The following is a 25,537-nucleotide window of genomic DNA, read 5'->3' as shown; positions in this document are numbered from 1 at the left end:
CCCAGTCCACAGGAGAGCATCTTCCACGTCTCAGCAGAGACTGGAAACTGCCAGGGAACTGCTCTCACTTCTGCTTCATGGACATGCAGACAAAATAAAGTAAGATACCTGCAAAGATTCCTGAGATTTCTACTTTTCAGTCCGTTAAAAACTGCTCTGAAACATACTACTAGGTAAAACCTTGATGTACAGAAGTTGGTGTGGACTTGAGGACGGGCACACACCCCCTTGCACTCAGTATGTTAAAACGGGCAAGTGCCGAGCAAAAGGAACAATGTCACACGCGTTTTGGGATCTGCACCCAAGAGGAATGGTCACAGCCGCAGGCTGCTTGTCAGAGCTCAACAGCCACAATGAGACATGGAATGAGACAATAGGCACTGAAGTGAGGTGTTAAAGACTTTAAATGCAGCACCGCAAAGCCTTCCTTCATACATGAATACTCAATTCGTCCTTTTCACATGCACGCTGCAGAGGAGTCAAAGGTCTCCTGACTTTTTAAAAAAGCCATGAATGTTTCCATTTTCTTAAGGTTTTGGGTTTGGTAATGGTTTGTGGGGGGTTTATTTGGCTTGTTTTTATTTGGTTTTGAGGGTCTTTTTTTTTTGAGGGGGGGGCATCCTCCTTGCTAATAGATTGCAAGTTTGGTTTTTTTTTTTCCATGTATCAGTAATTTCCCACAAAAAGGTGTCCACAATCAAGTTTTCAAGTTTGAGAAATATGTTTGAAAATGGCACAGCCAGCTGCAGTAGAACTATAGCTTTATAGGTGATTTTGTTGAGAACCCAAAACTATATTCAACAACTACCTGAATAAGCATCTGAGGCTTTCTGAATTTTAAACGCAGAAGGGAAAAAAGTCTGGTTATTGACAGTTTACCAAAATGACAGTTTACTAAACAATATTCACTTAACTCCCAGCACAAGTGTATATAGAAACATTACCAATATAATAATAGTAATAATAATAATCCTTCCTACTACATATTCAAGTAATTATCACACTATTTCACAAGCACAATACTCAAGGCACCACAACGAAGTATTACTGCTCAAACAGAGACACCTCTCCAGACCAATGTATACCAGAAGCAGAATACAGATTTGGGGCTTTTTCAGTCCCATATGAAACAAGTACTTGCAAGAACCATTCTGCAAGCCAACAGCATTCTTCCCAACTGGGCTTCTTTCACAGTGGACTAGAGCTCCCTTGGCATGCTTCAAGGAGTTGTATTGGTAAAGTCTGTTGCAGAGGGCAGCTCCACGGCTTTCCCATTCCCATATCCCACCAGTGTGAGGCTCTGTCCTTGGAGAAGTGCCAGAGAGGCAATTACGTGCAGAGCCCGAGGCAGGGGCAGCAGCGTCTTTCCTGACTAACATTTCTACCCAAATGACTTCACTCCCGGGAGAATCCTACAGCAAAAAGCCTGATTTAGATAAAGCCACTGATTTTTAAGTTGGCTGTTTTCGAGCTAAGCCTTCCTGAAAACCACGACCATACTGCATTCTCAGTCACCACTTTCACATTTCAAAGTTCATCTGGTTTGTATTTCTACAGTACCCTCTTAACAAGAGCATAAGCATTTAGTGATAGCAAGTTAGTACCAAGATTTAGGAATATCAATCTCTAGGAAAAAACGCAGCTATCAATATTTGAGATAATACATAATTACTATAATGCACTAAGACCTACCTGGAGCATCTCCATCCTATTTTACGTCTTAGCTTCTCTTACTTCCCTCTTGTCTCTGTCAACAACCATTTTGCACCAAAAGAAATGTTCACATAAAGTTCTCTGAATGTATTAGAAGAGGAAAGAGGATGAATAGGCAATCATTTACACACACACCTCTAAGTTAAAAATCTGGTTTATTTGAAATTGTGAAATCAAAATCCAATAAATAAAATGTTTAACATCAACACTGGACACTATGTAGGAAAACTCTGGTAAGACTGGATTGTTCTCTTGGTGCCCCAAGCATGGATGAACCATGAAATGACTTCCCAGCTCCCCCCAGCCATGTAGTTCTCTCTACAGTCTTTCCCCATTCAAGGCAAGCCTTCCCCAGATGCACACTGCCAAATTCCCCCAGGCTGGAGACTCAATGACAGGGCTTAAAGGGCAGAGGCTGCAAGAACAAGTGTCTACATTTCAGGACTTTTAGAGAACATCCCTCTTCCTCACTCAAAGCCCTCTGAACAGGTTTCATGAACTGTGTGCTACGGCCAAGTACATTTTATTTTTTTAATTTTTAATGAGCTATTATGCGACTATAAGAACACACTGTTTCTTAATCACTTTTTGGGGTGATACCATAAATTACTGTTTATGTTTGTTTAACACTGCTGTTAATTTACTAGGTTTTTCCAAATAGCAGGTTCTCTCTAACTGTATGTAACATACACATTAAAACTCTTTGACGCAATCAATATGAAAATATTAAGATTTTACCCAAAATATAACTCCAAACCCCTTATAGAATCTCAGGCAGGAATTAATCAAATTCTGCTAAAAATGTCACACCATTTCAGAAACAGCAATAAAACATTCTGTATCTGCTTTAGAAACTATGGCACAGGCCCAAAGTCTACTTGCTACCTTAAAAAACAGAAATAAGCTTGGGCACATCACCCTTTCCTTCTAACACTGGCACAAGTGAACTCTATTTTTTTTCTTCTTAGAAAGGAGGGTGGAGAGAGGAGGATGAAAAAGAGGAAATAAAACCAATGCACCTTACAAGTCATTCATTACATAACTGGCTGTTGGTATTGGTAGCACTCCTTAACAAGCCAGATGAAAACGAGCATATCCAGAAAGGACAGTACTCATCATGGCCTCTGTGGCCACCAGTTTGTGCTTCAGCTTAGGAGAACCTTCCCAACAGCTCTTCTGTAATCTGACACAGATGGCAGTCCATGCTGAAGGGAAGACTGCTGTTTGGGTTTTATACTATGGTGATGCTCTCTACAGGCCAACAAGAACCAATCACTACATGAATATCATTGGCTCGGGTACTCAACAGTTTACAGTCTTGATGCTACCAAATCATCCAGGTTCTGACCCAAGGGACTTCAAGACAGGGATCTAATTTACTGGGGAGCAGGCTTTGCTCAGTTACTACCTCCTGAAAAAGCAATTTAAAATCTGATTTTTCACCAGATTTGGGAGATATTTGGACAGGGCTTCTACACATAAGTGATGTGCACAGGTCATATACTCCACGTATCAAAGCAATTTGACACTCTCCAAAGCAGCTTTTTGAAAAGAAAATTAAATAAATGCTGCTGTCAAGCTTTGAACAATAGGTAAACAACCAGGCTTCAGCACCAAATGAACAGGATAAACACTTCTGGTTAGCTAGATCTATTTAACAGATAACACAACCATTTCAAGTCAGTTCACTGTAACACTTCAATGGGCACCCAAAAGGCCCTCAGTCCTTACCATGTGAATACTCAGCAGGAACTACAGATCACTCGACTGAACTGGCTTAACAGGTATTCTGACTGAGGAAAAAACCACAATGCCATGTATTTCACTGCTACCAGTGCACTGGGAATTTGAAGGGGCAATGGATGTAATGGCCGCAATCACTTCTTCAGTAGATAAACCAGAAATAGGTCCAAAATATCAGGACTTAAAAATACAAATAAACAAATTCATATTTTTCACATAGTCCATCTTGTTATTTTAACCAACATTACACATCTCATTACTTAGAAAAGATGACACTGCAGAAAAATAAAATAAAATTTGGTTTCAACAAGGACAAGGGTTTTACATGGTGATATAAAAAATATAATGGGAGCCTGGAGGGGAAGAAAAAGAAATGGAAGTGGAACAAAACAAAACAAAAAACTAAAAACAAAAAAAAAAAAAAAAAAAAAAAAAAACCAAAAAAAAAAAAAAAAAAAAAAAAAAACAAAAAAACCAAAAAAAAAACCACCCCACAATACTATTCCCAGGGAAGATACAAAGCTAAAACAAATTCCAGAAGTCTGAAGGTTTTAGCTTTTAAAATACACAACTATGTGTGCCTTTCATAATAACAGTCACAAGTGAATGATACTCTTTGTATTACTGCACCCTTGAACAGGCCAGTCTGCATGTTAAAACAAATAATATAATAAACTGCTAAATTGTAAGTATGCAATTATGGATCAAAAAGCTGTGTTACATATCCAATGGTCCATCTTTTAAATTTAAACTGTGCTTAATGTTTTTTAGTTCAGACACACTGAAACCCATTAGCACAGACGGTTTATGATGCTTTATCGCCTTTAAGCATCTATTCCTCATTTTTCCAAAGAATGATGCAACATCAATTTTCCACGCACATAGCAGCAAGGAAAGTAATTCCACCTCTTTTTTAGAGGGATATGGCCTCTTGTGAAAGTAGTCTGACAAAAACTGTTTCTGCGCCTCATATGAATTGTGATCATACTGATTAGGATCTACTGCTAGAAAGCGGAGATCCTCACTAGAAGGAAGCTTCCTCATCTCAGTCCTAATCTTCTGTCGTTTTAAAGGCACTACCCCTGATTTCACTTCATTGTCTGGAGACAGAGCTATGCCAGTACTTAAGCTCAGAGGCTGCTGTTCCTTATTCCTTTGGTCTTCTGCAACAATGCAGGGATCTGATTGCTTTCTTTTCAGTACCACAGAAAGATGCTTCTCACCATTCACAAAGAGCAGCTCTTTCCTCTCAGTACGCTCAAGCTCCATCTTCAGGCTCGAGTTGGTGTCTTTGGGAGCACTTCTACAACGGAGCAAGTGTACAGCGATAGCTGTCAGAGTCATATTTCCAGTGTACACACCACAACAGTGGATGCACTTGAAAGCAGGAGACTTTAAAATCGTATGCACAGTTGGCATTATATGATGCCTCTCTTTCAAATGCTTTTCATAGGTTTCTCTACCAGCAAACGTACCTAAGCAAAAAGGACAGGTGAACATTTTTCTGGTGCATCTCCTGTTCGCTTGTGCTGTCTGAGGTTTCACTTTGATGTAAATAGGGACAAGAAGCGTTGAATATATTCCAACAAGCACTGCCATATGTACTTCTCTTTCACCCATGTCTTCATCTGGTAGCACTGTATTGAAATCAAAGTGTGGAAACACAAAGCCACCCTGCGCATCATCACATAGCTCAACTCCTCTGTTCCTGTACCACGGATGCAACTGCTTTTTCCCATTGTGTGCAGTTTTGTTGTGCTCCACGAGGCTTTTTAAGTCATAGAAAGTACCTGTGCAAAACAAGCAAGATAAGCCATGCATGAAGATGTGCTTCATGAGCTCTTCCTCACAGAGAAAACATTTACAAGCGAAACACCAGATCGCCTTTTCTGTCATCCTCAGAAAGGATGCGCAAGCTGCAAGTTTGTGAGGATCTGGGGGTTCTACTTTGACTTCATGTTGTTTGTGGGCCACCTCCATGTGCACCTCGTAAACATTTGACGGGAAAAGCTCATTGCAAACAGGACAAGTCTTCCACTGCTTGGCCTGTCTGACAGCTTGGCTTGTTTCAGGAGCAGGCGGGGAGGCCTGTAAGGATACATTCTCAGAGGTCAGGAGGAGGGGAGGAGAGGGAGCATTGGCCGGCGACTGGGAGAGCTGGGCCACTGACCCCGACTGCATGAGCTGGATGGGCACCTGCGGAGGCGTCACAGTTGTTACTCCACCACCGGGAGGTACAGGCAGAGTAACTGAGACGGGGGCCAGCGTGAAAGTAGGTATCCCATTAACCTGCTTGCCAGTGGGAATCAACTGCCTCAGCAGAGAGCCTGCAGTCAAAAACGCTGCGCTTTGAGAAACTGGAGGCTGAACTGGCTGATTGACTGGGATAACTGCAGGTGCAACAGGTTGATTAAGCTGAAGGAACCCAGGTCCAACAGGCGGTCTGACAGGAACCACCCCGGGGGCAACAGGCTGGTTAAGCTGGAGAAGACCCGACCCCACTGTCTGCGTCACAGGAAGGACCCTGGGATCAATGGGTCTGTTCATGCTCCCGAGTGACTGGCCGACAGACAGAATTGCTGGAGCCACTGGCTGATTCACAGGGAGGACTCCTGGTGCAACCGGCTGATTTACAGGGCCGACGGGTTGAGTAGCAGGGAGCGTTCCAGCTGAGACTGGACTGTTTATAGTACCAGCGGGTTGATTCACAGGGAAGAGCCCAGGCCTGACAGGCTGATTAAGAGGAAGAACTGCAGGGGTCACAGTATTATTGATGGTCCCAACAGAATGGTTCAGAGGAAGCCCATGGGAAACAATGACGGGCTGCGAAGGCGACGGCTGAATGCCAAGGTTGATCTGAGCCACGGGAGGATTGCTGGGCACAAGAGTGACATGTGAGGACGTAGCAGCAGGAGCACAGGTGGTTTGTGGGAGGCTGCCAGAGGCACTTGGGACAGTCACTGGTCCGACTGTGTTCTGAACTGCTTGTGTCTGCACCATGCTCTGGTTTTGACTGCTCTGTGGAAGAGCAACCTTGATGCAAGCTGGAGCTGTCACAGAACCTTTTGGGACGGCAGCAGGCCCTGCAGATGGAGCAGCTGCTGCTACACCAGGGACAAGCTTTGGAGCAATAGACGCTTGTTTCGCAAGTCCGGGTTTCTTAATGTGTTCTGAAATCAGAGATCGAAGTTTGTTCTCCAGGTCTCTGTGTGTTTCAGCTGTCAAGATATGGAACATCAAAGAATCTGGGTTGTTAGCAGGAGCATTACATTTTTTACAGTAGAACTCAACTGAACCTGATGTAATTTCATCAAATTTTTCACCGAAATATGCACTTAGTAAGTTTTTAAAATGGTTAATCAGCACATGTTTCTTCATATTGTAATACAAGGTGTCTGTGAATTGACATTTTAGACACGTGAAATTTATGATGTCACTCCTAAATTGTTTCATGCCACCCAAAATGCTGACTGTGTAGTTCTGTATTCGTTTATTAGATGAATGAAACATCCAGATGTGCTCTCCCACTACTTTGGGATGAGAAGAAAATGGACATTTTGGGCAAGAAACCACCATCTCTTGGTCCACTTCATCCTCGTGGCAACGATGCAAATGATTCTTGAAAGAAGTAAGCAATTTGGACGAGAACTTGCATAAGGTACAGCAGTACGGCTTTGTTCTGTATCTCTGCAAACAAAAGAAAACATCCACTTAGAATCTGCCAGCTCCTACTCCACTGTTATCTGTTTAAATCTGCACTATCACCTGTCAAAAACGCCTTCACTGGATGTATATAACATGTACTTTCTCAGTTTCTTCTGGTTTTGAAAAGAAGATTTAAAGATGACATACTTAAAGGGAGAAATATTTGTGCCTTTTTTGTTTTATTATAATTTACTAAGAAACCTTATGAGTTTACTTCTACCCTGGTTCACAAGAAGTAATTCTGAAGCCTACCTGTTTTTAAATATAGGAATCACAGAACAAGCCAGGAAGAATTTGTATCCCCCACCTTACACAGAGGTCAAGCCTTAAGAATTAGGAATAGCAGCCCTTTTAATATGACACTTTTAAAGCTTTATTTAGTTCAGGGCCAGCTCCTATCTACTGGACAAAAAGAGAAAAGACAGAACAGGCAGGGATTTTTTTTCTGTATTTCAACAGCCTATATTTCACTGAAAACTCTCCAGAAGTACCTTCCCAGCAAAGCCATAAACAACTGATTTTTTTAAGAACTTTCTTTTGGAGCAAAAATAATAATAATAGAAATATGTAAAACCCCCTTTTTATGATAAAACGTGATGTATTAACTCATACATGCAATTTATATTAACTCACGCATACTGGCTATCACATCATAGTAATTTTTTAGGGAATTTCCTCAAAAATGCTCAGTATAGAGCATATACATTCATACACCTAGGGAAGTATTTTAACTGCTTAAGAACATATCTGTCTTGCATTAAGCAGTGGTTTGCTCCCTCAGTTATATGTCACATGACAGCACTGCTTTTAATATCCACATGAACATTATATTTCTTAATGAAAACATGGTAGCCCCATCAGCCATTTTTTCTGATCAACTTCCTAGGAAGTTAACCCTGGCCAAAAACTACAGAATCACCCATGCCATGTCACATGCAACATCCATGCGACAAATCTGTACTCTCAAAAATCTAGTGCAATCTGTCTGTTCCCTCAGACAAGTTTTCACCTCACTGATTTCTGCCCTCATGAAACAGAGCCCAAAGGGAACAAGCTGTTCTGCCACTACAGCATCCATCTCACTGACACACCATGAAGAACAGTAACACAGCACATGCAGGTGTTTTTTTTCACATCACATATCCATGCATGTTACAGTCAGTCATCTACAGACAACAGACAGCCCAGACTGCCATCTATAGCAGTACTAGGAGAGTCTCCTGATGATAACCAAAAGCTAAGCTCCAAATTCAAAAGACTGTGTCAGACAATGCCACTGGCTGGTTAAGGCTGCTGAAGAAGCACACTGCCAAGGTATCACTGAATTATCTTCCATGTATACTCTTTAGGTGTCTGATCTCAGCTGCTAGTAAACAGCAACAAAGCAAATCAAGAGATGCATCAATCAAGTATCCTGCCTGGAGAAAGGCCATGACATTAATGAACTAATGAAGCACACGGAACATTACTAGAAGATATGCCTCACTACTTCTGAAGGAGTAAAATGACAAAGAAAATATTTCAAACAATTCTCTTTCAGCAGAACAGAAGCATGAGGAAATATGCTGTTTTGATATTCTATGTATGAAACAGAGCTCTTCCAAACCAACACTTTAAAAACCATTCTGGCAGCATGTGGTCCTTGCATACTCATCTGCTTTTTCTGTTCACAAGTGCCACCACAGTCTACCAATGGCATGCCAGTATTATAGAAAACTTGACAAAATAAGAATTACAAGCCACTTAGGAAAAACAAAGCATTTTGGAGATTGACCAACACAACCTTAAAAAACCTTAAAACTGTAAAAATGGAATCCAAAAGAAGGCTTATTAGAGACATTGTGGTAAACTCAGTTCTCCTTCAGAGAGTCTACCCCAGAACATAGGGAACACTTCCTGTTTTCTAGTCTCACATTCCCCACAACCAAGAATCATGCAGAAAGACAGGGCAGACTCCAAAAACCAAAGTTCTTCCAGAATTGTTAATGTCTCCCTAAAAATAGCACAAACAGCAGAAACTACCAACTTCACTTACACAGCATCTTCTCCAGCCTACTGAGTTTACAGGAGGAAACAACTTTCCACTTATGGCAACAACTTTGGATTAGAACATCCTGAAGGACCAACTTCTTTCCTCCCTAATCAAGGCAGCATGATATGTGAATGACATACATTAATAAACCAAAATAGTTTCAAGAAAATGGATAGGAACAAGGTTAGTATCTAAAAGACACAGTTTGGCAAATCTGTTCCACAGCAACGTGTTACCAGCTCCACACTGAATTTCATTGACAGCTCTTCTGTAAGGAGACAGTGAGGGGCCCCAAGACTCTTCACCAAGACTGACAAGTCTACCTTTCTTTCTGGACATACTCCTCTTCTCTATACACAGCATCTTAGAAACTTGCTACTATATACAATTATAGAATTATTCACTTCTACCTTGCCTTTCTTGTACAGTGAAGCTATGCAGAACTAAAAGCTGTGAAATTCAGCAACTCCACACAACACTTTTACCCAGAATACAAACGTACATACCTTTCTTCTGCCCACAGGCTCCCAAGGAGAGACATCACTCCATGAAGTGTTCCAAAAGTAGTTTTCACCTGCCTCAAAGCTTTTAAGATTCTAAAAGTAAAATAAAAACAAGAAATTAAAACAAGGCTTTTGCAGTCCATTATGAATATTAAAAAATTCTCAACAGGAAATTAGGAAAAATAAAAAAGAGAAACCCACACAAAGAGAGGATGACTTACAAGTCTCAAAACTGCGTTCAAAGAAATTATTTCTTTGGCCATCTTTGATTTATTTTACCTCAAATATTTGTTCATATGACTGCCTGGTAATAGAGTAGGAATTCTGAACATTTCACAGTCACTGAAAATAATATAGGGAGTGAAAATATTTACACTTGAATTCCACTGCTTCCAGCCAAGTTCACAGTGAACACTTAAAGTATTTTCCCCCTCTACCTTCCTTCTTCTTCACTGGTAATATTTCATTGCTTACTTCCATGCATTAACTGACCACCACCATTTATTCTGCAACAGGTCTTAGTATTAAATCTGCATAGCAATGTTATACTTTCAATTTGGAAAAACAAAAGACATTCACAGAAGCTCAATTCCAAGAGCTGCTTTTCCCAAAGCTGTTAAAGCAGCAATATTACTGTGTCTGTAACAACTGTGTCAGGGAAAGCAAATGTCCTTACAGCCTTATTTTAACTAATCCTATCAGGGCATTTCACTTCCTTCAAGCCAAAGCCAGATACTATCCTAAAAATACTAAGTTCATCTCAAGATTTCTGAGACCCACACAAATTTAGACACAAACTTAATGGAAGAAAAAAACCCAGAAAAACCTGAACTAGATTCCTGTTCACCAGGCAGTTCTGAAGACTCTAAAATAGATTCAACAGCACACCAGAATGCCTTGGATGAAACACAGGCAACAAATCCAGGCTTTACCCATTAAAAACTTGCATCTCTTCTCCCCTCACATTCTTCCCTTTCACAAATCCCTCTTCACTCAAAACTGCAGATACTTAGAGAAGGTATGATTTCCATCTCTGCACCAAACCCACTGCAATAGAAGAAGCGGATAACAAATAACTCTTAAGATCAGATGACCTTACAAAAGGATTGGAATTCCTAAATCTAACAGTTTGTGTTATGTTAAAATTTGCAGCAACGCTGAATATAGTCAGCAACAAGGAGAATCAAAGCTTCAACAATCAAATACAGATTCCTACTTAATGCAGGCTGTCTGCACTAGGCTCTTGTCCATTTGCACCATGCAAATATGAGCATTCCTATGTGTTCAGCAGATTACAGTAAGCCAGAACATCATGCCAGTGATAATTTGATTTTAACTTCATTACTCAAGAATTTAGAAAAAGACAGCAGTTGAGTTTGATATACGCTGTCTACCTTTTCAACCATCAAGTATGCTCAAAGAGAATCCAGAAAAGCTCAGGGCAACAATAAACAAATCCTTTGCAATCTAATCAACACCTAGACACTGAATGAGTCATTTATTTGCCCTTCAACCAAACTTAAAAAAAACACCACCAACAGGAACTTTAGAAAAAACTCTTGCATGGACAAGAGCAATCCCAGAACTTTAAAGAACTATTTATGATAGAGAAAATACAATGACTTGAGATTCACTAAAACTTTTTCAGCCTAACATGCTGAAGAGTGAATTACACACTGTCAAAAAGAGGTTTCTTAAATTTTATGGCTTATCTGAAACACGTTCTGATTTGGTTTGAGAGACAGGCTCCTACGCTTAAACACCAGATTCCCAAAAGCCAAGTACACATAATTAGTAGAGATAATTTTGCTGAAACAGCTATTTCCTACTGAGGAGTAACCACTAACAAATATAACCATTCTTATCAATAAAATTAGTCAGGGATGCAAATGGCTGTTGTGAACACTTGCTTTAGACAGAGATCCACTAAACAGTTACACCCTTCCCACACTTCTCACTTTCAGGAGAGGATGAAAACAGGAGAAGGGGAAGGTAACAAGAAAGGAACAAAGCCCCCTGAGAAGTCTGAGTAATCCTGATGCATAATAGCTATTTTCAAGTTGAAGAGAAAAGCATTTTGAAACTAAGAACTGTTTTCCCTTCAGTATTAAAACTATCACTGTTTCCCTCAACAAAAACATAAAAAGCTGAAAGTTCAAAGGAAGACACAGAATCTTAGAATAGAATCATAGAACAGCTTAGGTTGGAAGGACCCTACAGATCATCTGGTTCCTGCCCCCTGTCATGGTCAGGGATGCCATTCACTAAACCAGGTTGTCCAGGGCCCCATACAACCTGACCCTATATACTGCCAGGGATGGGACATCCACAGCTCCTCTGGGCAACTGTGCCACTGCCTCTGCAACCTCTGAATAAAGAATTTCTTCCTAACATCTAACCTCACATCTAATCTTAAACCTAAGCTCTTTCAGTTTAAAACATTGCTGCCCCTTGTCCTGTCCCTATCTGCCCGTATAAACGTTTCTCCCCTTCTTCTAGTACTCCAGCCAAAATGCTTATGTTTTCTTCCTAGCAGAGATCAATTAGCCTAAAAACTAATCTATTTAGTCTCTAAGCTACAGAGATATACTAGTCATACATGATATTCCTTCATCTTCCTCACAGACTATTGTCCATTATCATGCCTTATTAAAGGGTGCAAGACCAATTTTAAGACCAGATGCAGGTCATGTTTGTAGCATATCATATTTGAATTCATTTCTTACATTGTCCAGCCCCTTCACAAAGAGTCCAGAAATCAATCTCTATATTTGAGAAAACAAAGCTTAGGTACTTCTCACTAGATGGTCTTCAAGGTCCTTTCAATCTCAGGCCCTTCTAAGTTTTATTAAAACCTCACATATCTCATACTACCAGAAAGAAATACCATCATCATATGAACCAAGTACAAATCAAGCTATAGAAATCATTCTCCCTACTGTTAAAGTTGCACCAAAACCAGCCCCAGATTACCTGGGAAAAACAAACTGAAGTTATGAACTTGGTCAAGGGAGAATTATTTGCAAAAAAAAAAACCTAATATGGCATTTTTTGGCCCAAATCTCACAGCGGTTTTTCCACAGTGTAAATATTTACTGGGTTTCCCACCACCAGCAGTTATTAAAAATGAAGCAAAACCAACTAAACACACATTATATGATGCCCCAGAAACCCAACCAAATACAAAGCAACTTATTACCTATTTACCATTGAAGTCCATGCAACAATCAGAGACCACAAACAATTTCACAGTAAAAACCTGTCACCATCAAAATATTCCTACTTCAAATGGTCAAGACAAACTCAGCTTCTGAGTTAGAAGTGTGATTACAGAACAATATTAACAAAATAAAACAGCAAGTAAATGGAAATTACTAAACATTACAATTTTCCTTGAGCTATTACAACATTTAGATATATACAACACCGTTCAACTGCAAAATCAGTTCCAAAATCAGTAATGCATGTAGCCTTAAACAATTTTTTTTTCCAATCAGTTAGAGAATTGCAGAAAGAAACCACCACAAAAGACACAACAGCACCCTTACAGTGTTAAACCTACTTTACTACTGCCATAAAGAAGCAATCAACCTCTTCCAATGTCAAGGTGTATATATATACTCAACAGCCAAAAAAGCCTGCACACCAGCTCACAGAAATACACTGTTGTTAAGAAATTGAGTTACATTGCTGTGTTTGCACCTTTTCTGGTATTAGGCTTGCCAATCTGATGGTGGGCATTCTTCCTGACTGATGCACAGAATTTTCTTCTAAAATGGCAACAGTGGTACTGGGTTTCTCTTAATCGCCCCAGCACATCTGCATATACTTTTTAAGATGCAGACTACAGCTCAGTAAGACCATTTTGGTATTTCTCACCGGACACAAAGTTTAAAGGCTTATCCATTTTCCGAAACGCTGATGATATGTATGTCCCCCTTCAGAGGTTTGCCCTTAACATGTGATGGGGATCTATCTGAGAAGACTCAAGCCCTCATCTGCTTGAGATTTTAAAATAATTGAAAGCTTTACCTTCAACAATTCCCTGCAGCTGTCCCGCCCAAGATCTGCAAGAATGTCCTTCACCTTTTTTCGAGCCTTCCTTATATTATCAAGGTTTTGAACAGGAATTTGAAACATTTTGCACTTTTCCTGAGGGAATAAAAACACTACAATGAAGAAATAAAAAAAAAACTAAAAAAATAAGAGGAAAAATAAAAAAATAACTAAAAAAGGGATGAAATACTTGAACACAGGCACTTGCATTTAACAGTGTTAAAATAAGAACTAAAATCTGAAAAGTCATAGAACAGAAATATTTAGGTTAGAAAAGACCTCTAATATCATCGAGTCCAAACATTAACCCAACACAATGCACCATTAACCATGCCTCTCATCACTATACCTCCTGTCTTTTAAATACCTCCAAGAATGGGGACTGAACTACATCAGCCCATTCTAGTGCTTGGCAACCCTTTGAAGAAGTTTTTCCTAATATCCAATTTAAACCTCCCCTGGAGCAATTTGCTCTTGTCCTGTCACTTGTTACTTGGGGAAACAGACCAACCCCCACCTGGCTGCACCCTCCTTTCAGACAGTTGTAGGGAATGATGAGGTCTTCCCTAAGCCTCATTTTCTCCAGAATAAACACCCCCAGCTCCCTCAGCTGCTCCTCACTAGACTTGTGTTCCAGACCCTTTGCAGCTTCACTGCCCTTCTCTGAGCTCACTCCAGTTTCTCAATGCCTTTCCTGTGTTGAGGAGCACAAAACTGGACACAGCACTCCAGGTGAGGCCTCATCAGTGCCAAGTACAGGGCTGACCACTGCCCTGTCACAACCCAAGGTGTCTCCTTAGACCTGAGATCACCTCTGGAGGACATGCAGGTGGTCTGGAACCCAGCTCTTTCCGATGCCCAAAGATGAGAGACTGCAGGAGGCTGTTCTTAGAGGTTTTCATGGTTGTTTATTCTTCCTTATCTCAGGAATGCTTTGTCCAGCTGACAGCAGCCTGCTCGCCAGACATCCAGGGCAGAATCTGCCTGAGAAAGGCAGGACTTATCTTTTACAGTCTAAATTACATACTAGGTATTTACACTTGACTCCCAATACACTTCAGTCTTATAACATGGTCCAGCTTTATCCCCATCCAATCTGAAAGTGCCAGCATGTCACCCAGTATGGATGACACGGAGAAGAAGGAGGAATAAATATCCACGCCCCAAATTCTCCATGTTGGCTATGTGTCCCTTATCACAAACATTCTAGAAATCTACTTATTCTACATTCTAACAGTCTAATTTACACTCTATTTATTTTTGCGGCTTGCATTTCTTCTCTCAATGTGGGTAAATTGTTCCAAGCAGCTAAATCCAGCCCCTGAGACACCTGGGTCTCATTCCAGGGTCTTTGGGGACCCCACCAGGGGGGTCTTAAACCTCCCAGGGAAGCCAGAGGAATACTCTGGACTCAGTCCTGCTGGACACACTACTGCTGATATAGGCAGGATGCCATTTTTTAAATATGAAAGCCCAAAATCCTCAAGCCAAAAAAGTGGGTTCATTAATATTTCCCAGTAGATCATGTGACTGATTTTAAAGGAAACAGAATTTAACTGGGGAGCAAGTATTTATATTTCTTGTATCTACAGAAAATTCCAAATTTTTCTTTCAGATCTCCTTTTATTTACATGGCAGGAACACCGGTTTTGTAGGGTTTTTTGTAAAAGAACAAGGAACACCAGAATTTTTTTAAGTTCTATTCAGAAAATTACTATCCTATCATTTAGGAAGGAGAATTCACCTTGAACATTAGCATCAAGATGAAAAGTCTCTTCAATAATTTTGTTTGCTGTCACGCATGTACATGCTTAAAATATGACTGCTGATAAAATCTAGATTTCATGCAGAAGTTTCTACTTTTGTAAACTTGTAAGGTATCCCCATGGGCCCAGCTTTAGAGGTATGTCAACCTTTGTCAACTCCTTCCTAGAGTACAGCAAGGTGCAATTTAGACTGAGCTTTAATAAACTGCAATGGACACAGATTGCAAAACTTAACCCTAAGCCTGTGCTGAAAAAGGTCACTGGAAGCTTTTCCAGTATTTGGTGCTTAAATAGCTGACAGAGGATCCAGGAGCGTTTACAGCATCTTAAGTCCTTATTGCTAAACAATTCACCCATCGAGGACATGCTTGAACAGGAAAAGGAAAAAAAATAGAAATAAAGGAAATTCCCAAACAGTACTTCAGCACAGTCTCAAGTATCTTGAAAAGCTGTACTTTACCAATAAAGCAAGCTCCCTGCCAACATGAAATCTCAACTTAGAAATAAGACTTTCATGCAAATAGTTACAAAATCCCCTTGCATGTAAGACACCCGCTGCAGGCTAAGCCTCAAAAAAAGCAAAAAAAACCCCAAATCATATTAAAATATGTTCTAGTCTGTATGTAAGCCCCCCAAACCTTTATTTATGTACAAAACATACAATTAAGGGATTTAGAATTAAAATTCAAACAACTCACATACTATTCTTCACTTCTTTTCCCCTGAAAGGAAAGGCGTGTAGAGAGAAATGGAGATGGAACCCCATTTGACGGACGCTAGTCTTGTTTTCTAATGCTTTTTATCATCAAGTCCAGAAGATATTCTGATACCATTTGGGTGGATGTAGAACAGGAACCTATACAAAATGGAATAAATCACAGTAACTGGTCTGGCATTCTCTTAAAACACAATGAGCAAAAATTTGACATAAAATACTCTTTTCCAAGTGAAGTCCACCAGGAATTTGCAGAGTCTCTAGTTAAAGCCTTAAGATCAGTCCCTCTATGAGGGCAGGTTATCCACATCAACCTCACAGTCCAGTGTGGGTAACAACAGAGCTGACTGGACACCACCATGCCCAGATCAGCCAGTAGGAAATGTGGTTCAACACATTAGGCTCCACTGGAAACAGTTCCCCCATCTCAGTCTTCCAACTGATGCTACTGAAGAAGGTGAAGCAGGCATTTGTTGAGACATGTCTAGCTCACAAACAGGAAACCATCTACAAGGGGTGTAGTATGCAACACTTATGTAACCTCAACAGTATTCTTAACCAGCAATCATCCTGAAATTATTAATCCAGAAGAAAGAAGAAAACACCAAAATACCCACAATAACAGAAAAAAAACTTGAATATAAATTATTTTCCTGTTTTCAAGCAGCTGGTCTTTAATCCAAAGGTCACCATGTGCAATCATGTGCAATGTGATTCATTAGGTATTTAAACAACCCTCTTGGGAGTAAGGATTTGAAAGGATCTCACACCAGAATCACAGAATGGTTTAGGTTGGAATGGACCTTAAACATCATCTAGTTCCAGAGCACCTCCCTTGGGCAGAGACACCTCCCACTAGACCGGGCTGCTCAAAGTCCCATCCAACCCAGCCTTGAGCATTTCTAGGGATGGGACATGCACAGCTTCTCTGGAAAACTTCTGCCAGTGCCTCATCACTCCCACAGTTAAGAATTTCTTCCTAATATCTAATCTAAATCTACCCTCTTGGAGCCTCTCTATGCATTAAACCTCACAAAAGATGAATCTTCTAAGCTTATTCCCTCAAGCCTTCAGTTTAATTCCTTGATTATTATGCTGTTTATCATCCACATCTTCATACTAATAATTTATTTTTCTTGTATCTTGGACATATTTCAAACTTCAGTCTGCACTTTGGTTCCATGCATTCAGAGGTCCACATTCCATTCTTAACCAGCAAATTCATCATGAAAAGACTACAGTAAAACTGGACTAGGGTTACCAAGAGTCTTGATCATTTTACTATGCTGCCTATCTAAAAGACAAAAATTTATTCTTCACTGCTTTTAATTATTGTTTCTAGAAAACCTGAGTTTTCAGACTCAGTGCTATTTCATACACAGAACAAATTTAGCAAAATAAAAGAATAATTTTAGCAACTGATGTCTCAAGTTCAGTTCTAAGAAGGCCATTCAACTCTTGCTCAGGCACTTAAGCCATCAGGCCATTCCTGCATTTGTTGCTTGTTCAGATAACATCTGAATGATATACACAGTGGAGCTTTATTTGTTATTCTAACAACCAACTAACTACATCTGGCTTTTCAAAGATCACAAACAAAACTCTTGCCTTCCAGCAATACCGCAGTATTTTAAGACTAGCCTAAAAGACAAGCTAACAGTCTGCACAGTATCTTAGTAGTAAAAGACCAGTTTACAAAGTAAGTACCTTTTATTACCGTTTTTTCTGCATTAAAAAAAAAGAGCAAAACCACTAACACTGCACCTCTTCAAAGCAAGAAGTCATCACAAAATTACTACTACTTCGTAGAACCATTCTCATTCACCTTGGAAGGAACATTGAGAGGCAGCCTCTCTGGGCAACCTCCTCCAGGGACAGACTGTGTTCACATTAAGAGCTTTTTTTCCTTACATGAAATCCACACCTCTTTTGTTTGTGTTCCTACAGGAAGTAGGCATTTGCAAGCAAATTAAAATGGAGTTGGTATGGAGCTGGCACAAGGAAGATGCACATCTGTGCCTTCAATGGGCATGTAAATACCTCTAGCAAAATCCAGTGAACTAGATAATCAGACATTTCTAGAGTTTCCAGGAAAAGAGGCATGTTAGAAGATCCAAAGAGAAAATGGCCCTGATGTAAACATTTTAGACACCAGAGAATCTGTACAGAAGCAAGGTTGGCCTTCACTGGTCTGTTGCTTAAAGAACCACTTTGAGCAGGGAAATTATAAAATACTTACAGAACTTTGTCCTTTCATAGTAACCGACTTGGAAATGGAATCATTCCTAGTTTTTGTAACTTTTATCCAGTAACTGTCATTAGTAACTGAGGAAGAGATTTTTATAAAGACTTTGGTCTTTTTAAAAGGTTTGCAACTTTTACAGGACCTCTATAAAAGTTTATAGGTTTGGAACATTTGGGTTGGAGTATTTTGAAAGGTTTGTTTACCAGCTTGTATTTCAGCAGTTATCAGAACTGACAAACACCAAAAAAAGAATTATTTTCATTATAGTAAAATCATTAGAAGTTGACAGTTCAGTATTAGTTCAGAAAACAACAAAAACTGTTTCATTCCTGAAAGTGGAATGGAAGTATGTGATCTACTTCTAAGAATCCAAGGAACAAGAACATTGGATGGCAGAGAGCAGTAGGAAGAAACTGCCTAGAAGAATGCAAGTTTGGTTTGGCCATACCAAATTTTACCCTCATCAATTTTGTTTTGTTTCTGATAAGCTTAAAAGCCCCCTGGGAAGTCACATCTGGGTATCTGCCACACATAACATGGTCAGTTCCATTTCCTGGACTCTTACCTCTGCCTTCTGAAAGAGACCTAACTGGATTTACAAGTATGTCATCATCAACAGAATTTCCAAGATAAGCACCATCAACACTTATCCAATCTATGGAGGGAGAGAAAAGAAAGCTTCCTAAAGAAAAAGTCAATTGATTAGAATGGATGCTATTCTTGTTCACTGTTTAATTTGTTGTAATATAAAATATATTCTAATACACCTTATGGAGAGCAGCTCTGGCCAACAAAGTAGTTCCTCTTTATCCCCTTATATTCAAATTTTTATCCAAGAGCAGCTTCATAGAAATCTCAAGCAAGAAAAAAATTTAACTCTTCTTCGTCTAGCTATATCAGAAGCCTCTGGGTATTTCAAATCATAGTTCCTTTAGAGTCACAATAATTCTGCTCTTTTTATGGCTATAAATCACATACCTGCTAAAAAGGTCATCCTGCCCAACACCAAGACAACCATCACTCAACAGCTGCTAGCACAATGAAGAGCAGTAAGGTATGTGATGATAGAGATGAAGATGCAGCACAACAACCTGCATCTTACCTAACAAATCAAAGCAAATTTAGAGCACTAAATCTGGCATTCAGCTACTGTGGCTTAAGTCACTATTGTGATGGTTCATTGAGACACAACCAAGTCCCTATTATCCAAGACTGCTGAGAAGAGACAAAGGGACACAACACCACCATTTAAACTCATGGAGCCTCCCTAAAGTACTAACTCACACAATGCTTTGACTCCCTTGTGAGTCCCTTTCAGGCACTGGCCAGAAACTGAACGCAGGAGGATGCAAATTTATCCTAGGTGATGCAAGCATCTGCATGGAGTCCACTCAAATCCTGCAGGATGTGTCAGCTCCACGTGTATGTGAGGAAGAGTCACACCCCGAGGGCAGCAATTCCAGGAAAAAGTACCACTGCATTCATCAGCTTGATGTGACCCCCAAGACTTTGCACTCTACAAATGCACACAGCAGTCCACAGCACAGATCACCCAAAACATTAATAAATCAGAAAGGGGACAGAACTGAAGAAAAAAAAAAAAACAGGGCTGTGCAACAGGTTCCAGAAGAACTAAAGTGTTCATACACAAACCAGCTTCACCAGCACTTAGCAAGACTTAGCCCAAATCCAGGCATTCCCAATGTAAAAACATAAGGTATAACAAAACTGTATGCACTCTTAGTTGTCTCTAAAGATTTGCTGTAATTTGTGGGGGATGTTTTTTTTTACTAAACTTCCATGAAACAAACCACAGATATTATTACAGCTTGTGATATACAGTATACCTTACAATAGATCTTACTACAGTTTATCATATATTTATTTCTCACCCAGTTCCTCTAAACATTGTGCTAAATAAATTCCTTTTTGACCAAAATTAAAGAGAAAGTTTATTAAAAGGAGCACTAGGACTTTTAGAATATGGATTCAATATCCCAAGAGTCTTTTAAAATATTTCATTACAGCTCTTTACAACTGTTTTTTGCAAACACAGATTTTTGTTGACAGAAAATTGTTGAGGGAAGCAATCAATTCCTCCCCAGTAATTTACTCATCAGAACTTTATCAGCTGAAAGTGACTTGTTCATAACTTCGACAGCACAGGACTCTGAACCGCACACGTGTCTTTTATTCCATTCACAAACCAGGACAACTGGAACTCCCCATTACCTGCTCTCGACCACAAAGCAAGCGCACGAATCACGGCTTGCATTGTGTGGGTTGTGTTTGTTTACATTATTCATAAACGTTTTTTTCTAAACGTGTGCACTGCTGAGGCACCACAAGGATATTTAACGTGATTTTTCATCCCATTAAATGATGCCACTAAGGAGTGATGAAGCGCTGGCTCTGCACGAGTGCCATTCCTGCCCATGCTACAGTCTGCCGCAAACTCCTTTAAATCAAAACAATTCAACAAAAGTAATTAAAATCGCTCATCCGCAGACCCTAAGGCAAGCTATTAAGCGGGTTCCTCAGACACCCCACCGCAGAAGTGCGCCTGGAATTCAATAACCAACACGCCAGAAGCGCGGTGATGAGGCGCGGTGGTAAGGCGCGGGGATAACGAGCTGCTCGCGGCGAGGCAGCGGGAGCGATCCCCGTAACACGCCGCGCCCGAGGGACCCCGCCGGCCCCGTCCCGTCCCGCCCGCCCGCTCCGAGCTCGCAGCTCCCGCCGCGCCCAAAGCGCGCAGCCCCCCGCGCCCCGCCCCGCCGCACGTACCCGGCCGGGCTGCAGGGGGAGCCCCCGCCGCTGCCGCCGCTCCTCCTCCTCCTCCTCCTCCTCCCGCTCTCGCTCCCGCTCCTCCTCCTGCGGCCGCCGCCGCCCGCCGCGCTCCCGCACCGCCGCCACCCGCGGCTCCGGCTCTGCCCGCGCCGCTATCCCCGCCGCTGCCGCGGCCCCGCCCCGCGGCCCCGCCTCCCGGCCCGGCCCGGCAGCCGCGCTCAGTGCGCGCCCCGGGGCAGCGACGGCATGGCCGGGGCCCCGCGCGCGCCTCGCCCCGCGCGCGCCTCCCTCAGCGCCCGCCGCCCGCGCCGCATCAACCGCCAGAAAGAGAAAATGGCGCTCGATCTGCCAGAGGAAGTGACGTCGAGGCTCATTTGCATGGCGGGCGGCCAGCCAATGGGGAGAGACCTGTCCGGCGCTCCCATTGGCTCCCAGGATGGAATGGGCGGGGATGAGGGCGGGGCCTCGTTTTGGGGGCGTGGCCAAGTTTGGGGCCCACTTGTGCCCCTTCACACCTCTAAGGGGCAGCACTGAGCGCTCTCGCGAGAGCTGTGACGTCACATCAGGGAGGAGCCTGATGACACCATGGCCATCACGTGAGGTTGCCACGTGACCATCCAGCCCTGGGAAGCATGGGCTGATGGGTGGAGGCTCATTTGCATCTGCTGCCCTCTGGAGGCCCCGCCCACCCCTGCTGGCCAATGGGGCGAGGCGAGGCCTGGCGGGAAGGCTCCCCATTGGCCGCGCTCCTGTGGGCGGGGCTCACACCCTTGGTGCCATGGCGGAGCCGGGCCGGCAGGGGCGTGGAGCAGGGCCCGGGCACTGAACCCTTCTGGTGACACCATCAGGAGCGTGGCACTGCCACACCCATGGCCCTGAAAGGCTCTGAGGTGTGATGGAAGACACATCGCTGCAAGCCCTGTCTACCAGCCATCTCCATGTCTGTCCGCTAATGCAGTTCTTGCTCCTCCCGCGATGGCAGATGGTTTCTGGTGGACACAAGATTCATGGCCAATCCCTTGTGTGGGCAGGCAGCAGCCACACCACAAGGACCAGGACAAGAGGCCACAGCAGCAGGATGGGTGGCTCTCCCCTGCCAAGACCCCTGGTGTGGCTCTGCCACCAGAGCTGGCAGGAGGCCAGCCATGGCAAGAGACCATCTAGGACCATGCTGGATCCCATCCTTGGCACATTGGGAAGTTCTCCCTGCATCCCTACCACCTTCCTGGCACAGCTCTCCGTCTTCCCCACAAGGCCAACCTGGTTTTGCTCAGGCCATTCCCAATGGCTTCACAAACCGATGACTTCAACTAGAGATTCCCAAAGTGTTCACCATGTGAGTGAGACACTCATCAATTGAAGCCAAGGGCGATTTTGCAATGGGCCTGGGCAGCTGTACAATTTCACTGTTGGTCTACACACAGCTCACACGCAGGTCAATGTGTTGGCCAGGGCACTCAACACCTGTGAAGGCCACTGCAGCAAACTGACTGGTATCTTCTCAAAAAGTAATACAAATCAAACATTCACTTTGGCAGAAAAGTATTCTTTTTTTTGTTTTTTTCAGCAGTGGCCAGGAAATTTATTTATCTTTGTAGTCATCAGTCTAATAAATACATTGAAATGCAATTAGTTACTTTTTTTTTCCTATTAATAAGTTCCTTAGCCATGTACTTTCAGCACCAGTGTGTACACAGTAAGGTTGTAGGTAAAAGTATTTACAGAAAAAGGGGTAGCCATCCATGAAAAATAAGCTATCCATAGTAGATATAGGACCACATTACAAAAAATTGCTACTACACACTGTAAGGAGGGATATGTCCCACTTAGTTTAAATGTAGCATTTAAAATAAAGATACTTCTGCCTAATAATTCATAAAATAAATAATAACTGAACATGGCTCTGCCCACATAGAAATGCCCAATGGCTCCCACATAATCAGCAACATTAGACTTCCACTGCTGCAGACCCAATAATTGCAAAGTGTTTCAAACAACGGATGTGTTAGAGATTAAGCAAGAGGTTGAAAGAAAACGTTTGTGAAAGGGTCTTTCATGGCTGAACATTCCAGCAAAGCTGTGGGACATGTCCTCATTTTCACAGAACCCCGGGATTCTTGAGGTGGGAAAGGACCTCAGGAGGGTATCTGGTCCAACCCCACATTCCCAAGCAGGGCCACCTGGAGACAGTTGCCCAGGGTCCTGTCCAGATGACTTTTGAGGTCAACCAAAAGTGCTTTCTAGCAGGCGGTAAAACAAACAAGCAAACAAACAAACAAACACCAAAAAACAACAAGAAGGACAGCAACATGCAAAATCGATTCAAGAAGAGGATTTGGAAGATTAAAAATGGATCAGGTTAAGAGGGAGGAGCAATGTATGTGTTCACTTTCCCTGCAAGTCAACAATAACTTTGCTCATAAAAATAAGTGGGCTTGGGGACAACAAAGTGAAGAGAAGCCAGAAACACACCATGTGAAGAAGAGTAAAAAAGTAAAAAATCAGGTTTTCTTAGATAAAAATAATTTGATCAATCAAATTCAATGGATTAGTCATTTTCTTTGGGAATGCATTTGAAGATTAGTACTTCTCCAACTAGATGACATCAAGAAATTTGGTGAATGTAACTTTGCTGTCATAAGAGAGTTAAATATTTGTTTAGGTACCTTAGCAGGTTACATTTAACAGTAACATATTAAGTAATATTTTTGCTTATACCATGGGGCAGTTCAGGTCTGGAGGAAGTGACAACAGCAAGAGAGTGCTTTGGCAGGTCACAGTGATTGTGAGTGCCTTAGCCCTGTCCTCTCCTTCCTGTGTGTGAAATTCACAGTTTCAGCTCTTCCCCTTAGATGTCTCCAAGCAGAACAGCAGAGCAAAGATCACCCACCTGCAGGTGTACAGCCAACAGCTGGGCTGGCAAAAGGGGCTCCTCACAGTCTATAGGGGAGTCAGGAGAATTAACTTCCATAGCTGCCTTCCACCTCCCAGAGTAAGATCCCAAACCAGTACTGACTTAGATGACTCTTTTGAGGAAGTGCAGGAGGCTGGAGGGAAGCTCTGTCTTTTTACAGGGATTTGCAGCCAATATTTTTTCCCTTCAACTCTCCAGCATGTTTTCTACATCAGCTTATATTAATGTAATGTCCTCTTGCTTTTGGAGAAGATGCTACAGCATATACCAGTCTCAGTGATCATCTTTAAAACTGCCTGATGAACACTGGCCTATTCTAGATGTTTAAGGATTAATGTAATTACTTTACACTCTCTTTTCCCAACAAGCAGAAGTTGCAAAGTCTTCCTTTCCATATGTTTAATTTTCCAGAAAAAGGTGTTTCATTGCTTGTTGTAGTGTTGCCATGATCATAGAGAAACAGAGGACCTTGGAAGAGTTTCCAAAGGAGCCATGTGCCAAGCCTCCCATTGCAACCCCACTCTTCTGCTCTCTGCAGGAGGCATTCTCAAATTCTACTGAAGTCTAGAGATTCTTACTGAATGTCATAGCTTTTCAAACAAGATTTCATCATTAAAGGAGGAACTTCTAGAAGAAAAGGAAACAAAGAATTAAAACATAAAGAAAAGGCAAAGAACAATGCCAGGCTAGCAGAAGTTATGTGAAAAGTAACCACATTCAAAAAGCTGTATTAGTTACAAAAAGCATATTTTTATATGAGAAAAATGTAAAGATTCCCAGAGAAAAAGTTTATCTCAAATACTTGTGATTCTGGCTGAAGCAATGCCATATTTTTTACTAACCAAAACAATGTTTATCAAGATGGTTTTACCACAAAAAATTAGACTTAAAATTGCTGTTAAACTATGTGATTATTTGACTGAAGGAAAGATGGATCTTAAAAATCCAGTTTATCTTGTAGAAAGGAACTAATTCAGACAAGTTAAGAAGGAACGATAACTAGAAAAGAATGAATAATCTTTCCAAGTCCTTCCACTAATTAGGATCTCTGACACTAATTGGCACTCAAAATTATTCAAAGTAATTTTTAGTATATTGAATTTCAAATATCATTGGGAAATTTTCAGTTTCAATTACATTGAAGCATTTTAGCCAAATTTGAAAAGAGCATGTCTAGAGAGATTAAATATCTCTGATTTTTTTTAAAAAACCATAACATCTGTAACATAATAGTAAAGGAGAAAATCTGCTCCTTTGTAGGTGCAAATATTCTACTGTAAGCATTCCATTGGAAAATACAATTCTATCTACTTTTCATAATTTCACAAGAAAATGTTAGAAAAAATGAATCACCA

At 41.4% G+C, this 25,537-nt stretch overlaps 1 protein-coding gene across 3 annotated transcripts; it reads right to left on the bottom strand.

Annotated features, from left to right (window-relative positions):
- Positions 1-1,847: 1,847 nt before the first annotated feature.
- On the bottom strand, positions 1,848-21,390 carry ADNP2 (ADNP homeobox 2). Of its 3 annotated transcripts, none has more exons than XM_056484798.1 (5): positions 21,266-21,390; positions 16,217-16,374; positions 13,729-13,848; positions 9,700-9,789; positions 1,848-7,143 (listed from the first exon to the last, which is right to left on the bottom strand). In XM_056484798.1, the coding sequence occupies exons 3-5, from the start codon at positions 13,834-13,836 to the stop codon at positions 4,174-4,176; spliced, it is 3,168 nt and encodes a 1,055-aa protein (XP_056340773.1). In that variant the 5' UTR covers positions 13,837-13,848; positions 16,217-16,374; positions 21,266-21,390; the 3' UTR covers positions 1,848-4,173. The 3 variants fall into 3 exon arrangements, with proteins under 3 accessions (XP_056340773.1, XP_056340775.1, XP_056340774.1); XM_056484800.1 differs by having other exon boundaries at positions 16,221-16,374; XM_056484799.1 differs by lacking the exon at positions 21,266-21,390 and adding an exon at positions 18,473-18,558.
- Positions 21,391-25,537: the final 4,147 nt, after the last annotated feature.

The sequence above is a fragment of the Oenanthe melanoleuca genome, chromosome 2, assembly GCF_029582105.1.
Source record: "Oenanthe melanoleuca isolate GR-GAL-2019-014 chromosome 2, OMel1.0, whole genome shotgun sequence".
Lineage (NCBI taxonomy): Eukaryota > Metazoa > Chordata > Aves > Passeriformes > Muscicapidae > Oenanthe > Oenanthe melanoleuca.
Note: the sequence above shows the minus strand (reverse complement) of the source record. Positions and strands in the feature narration are given on the sequence as shown.

What these genes read in the sequence shown, in the direction of transcription:
- ADNP2 (XM_056484798.1), bottom strand. Translation starts at nt 13,836, where the DNA reads ATGTTTCAAATTCCTGTTCAAAACCTTGATAATATAAGGAAGGCTCGA. An exon ending in GCTGCAGGGAATTGTTGAAG is followed by an intron (nt 9,790 to 13,728) that starts GTAAAGCTTTCA and finishes TTTTACTTTTAG; the next exon opens with AATCTTAAAAGCTTTGAGGC. An exon ending in AGCCTGTGGGCAGAAGAAAG is followed by an intron (nt 7,144 to 9,699) that starts GTATGTACGTTT and finishes TTTTGTTTGCAG; the next exon opens with AGATACAGAACAAAGCCGTA.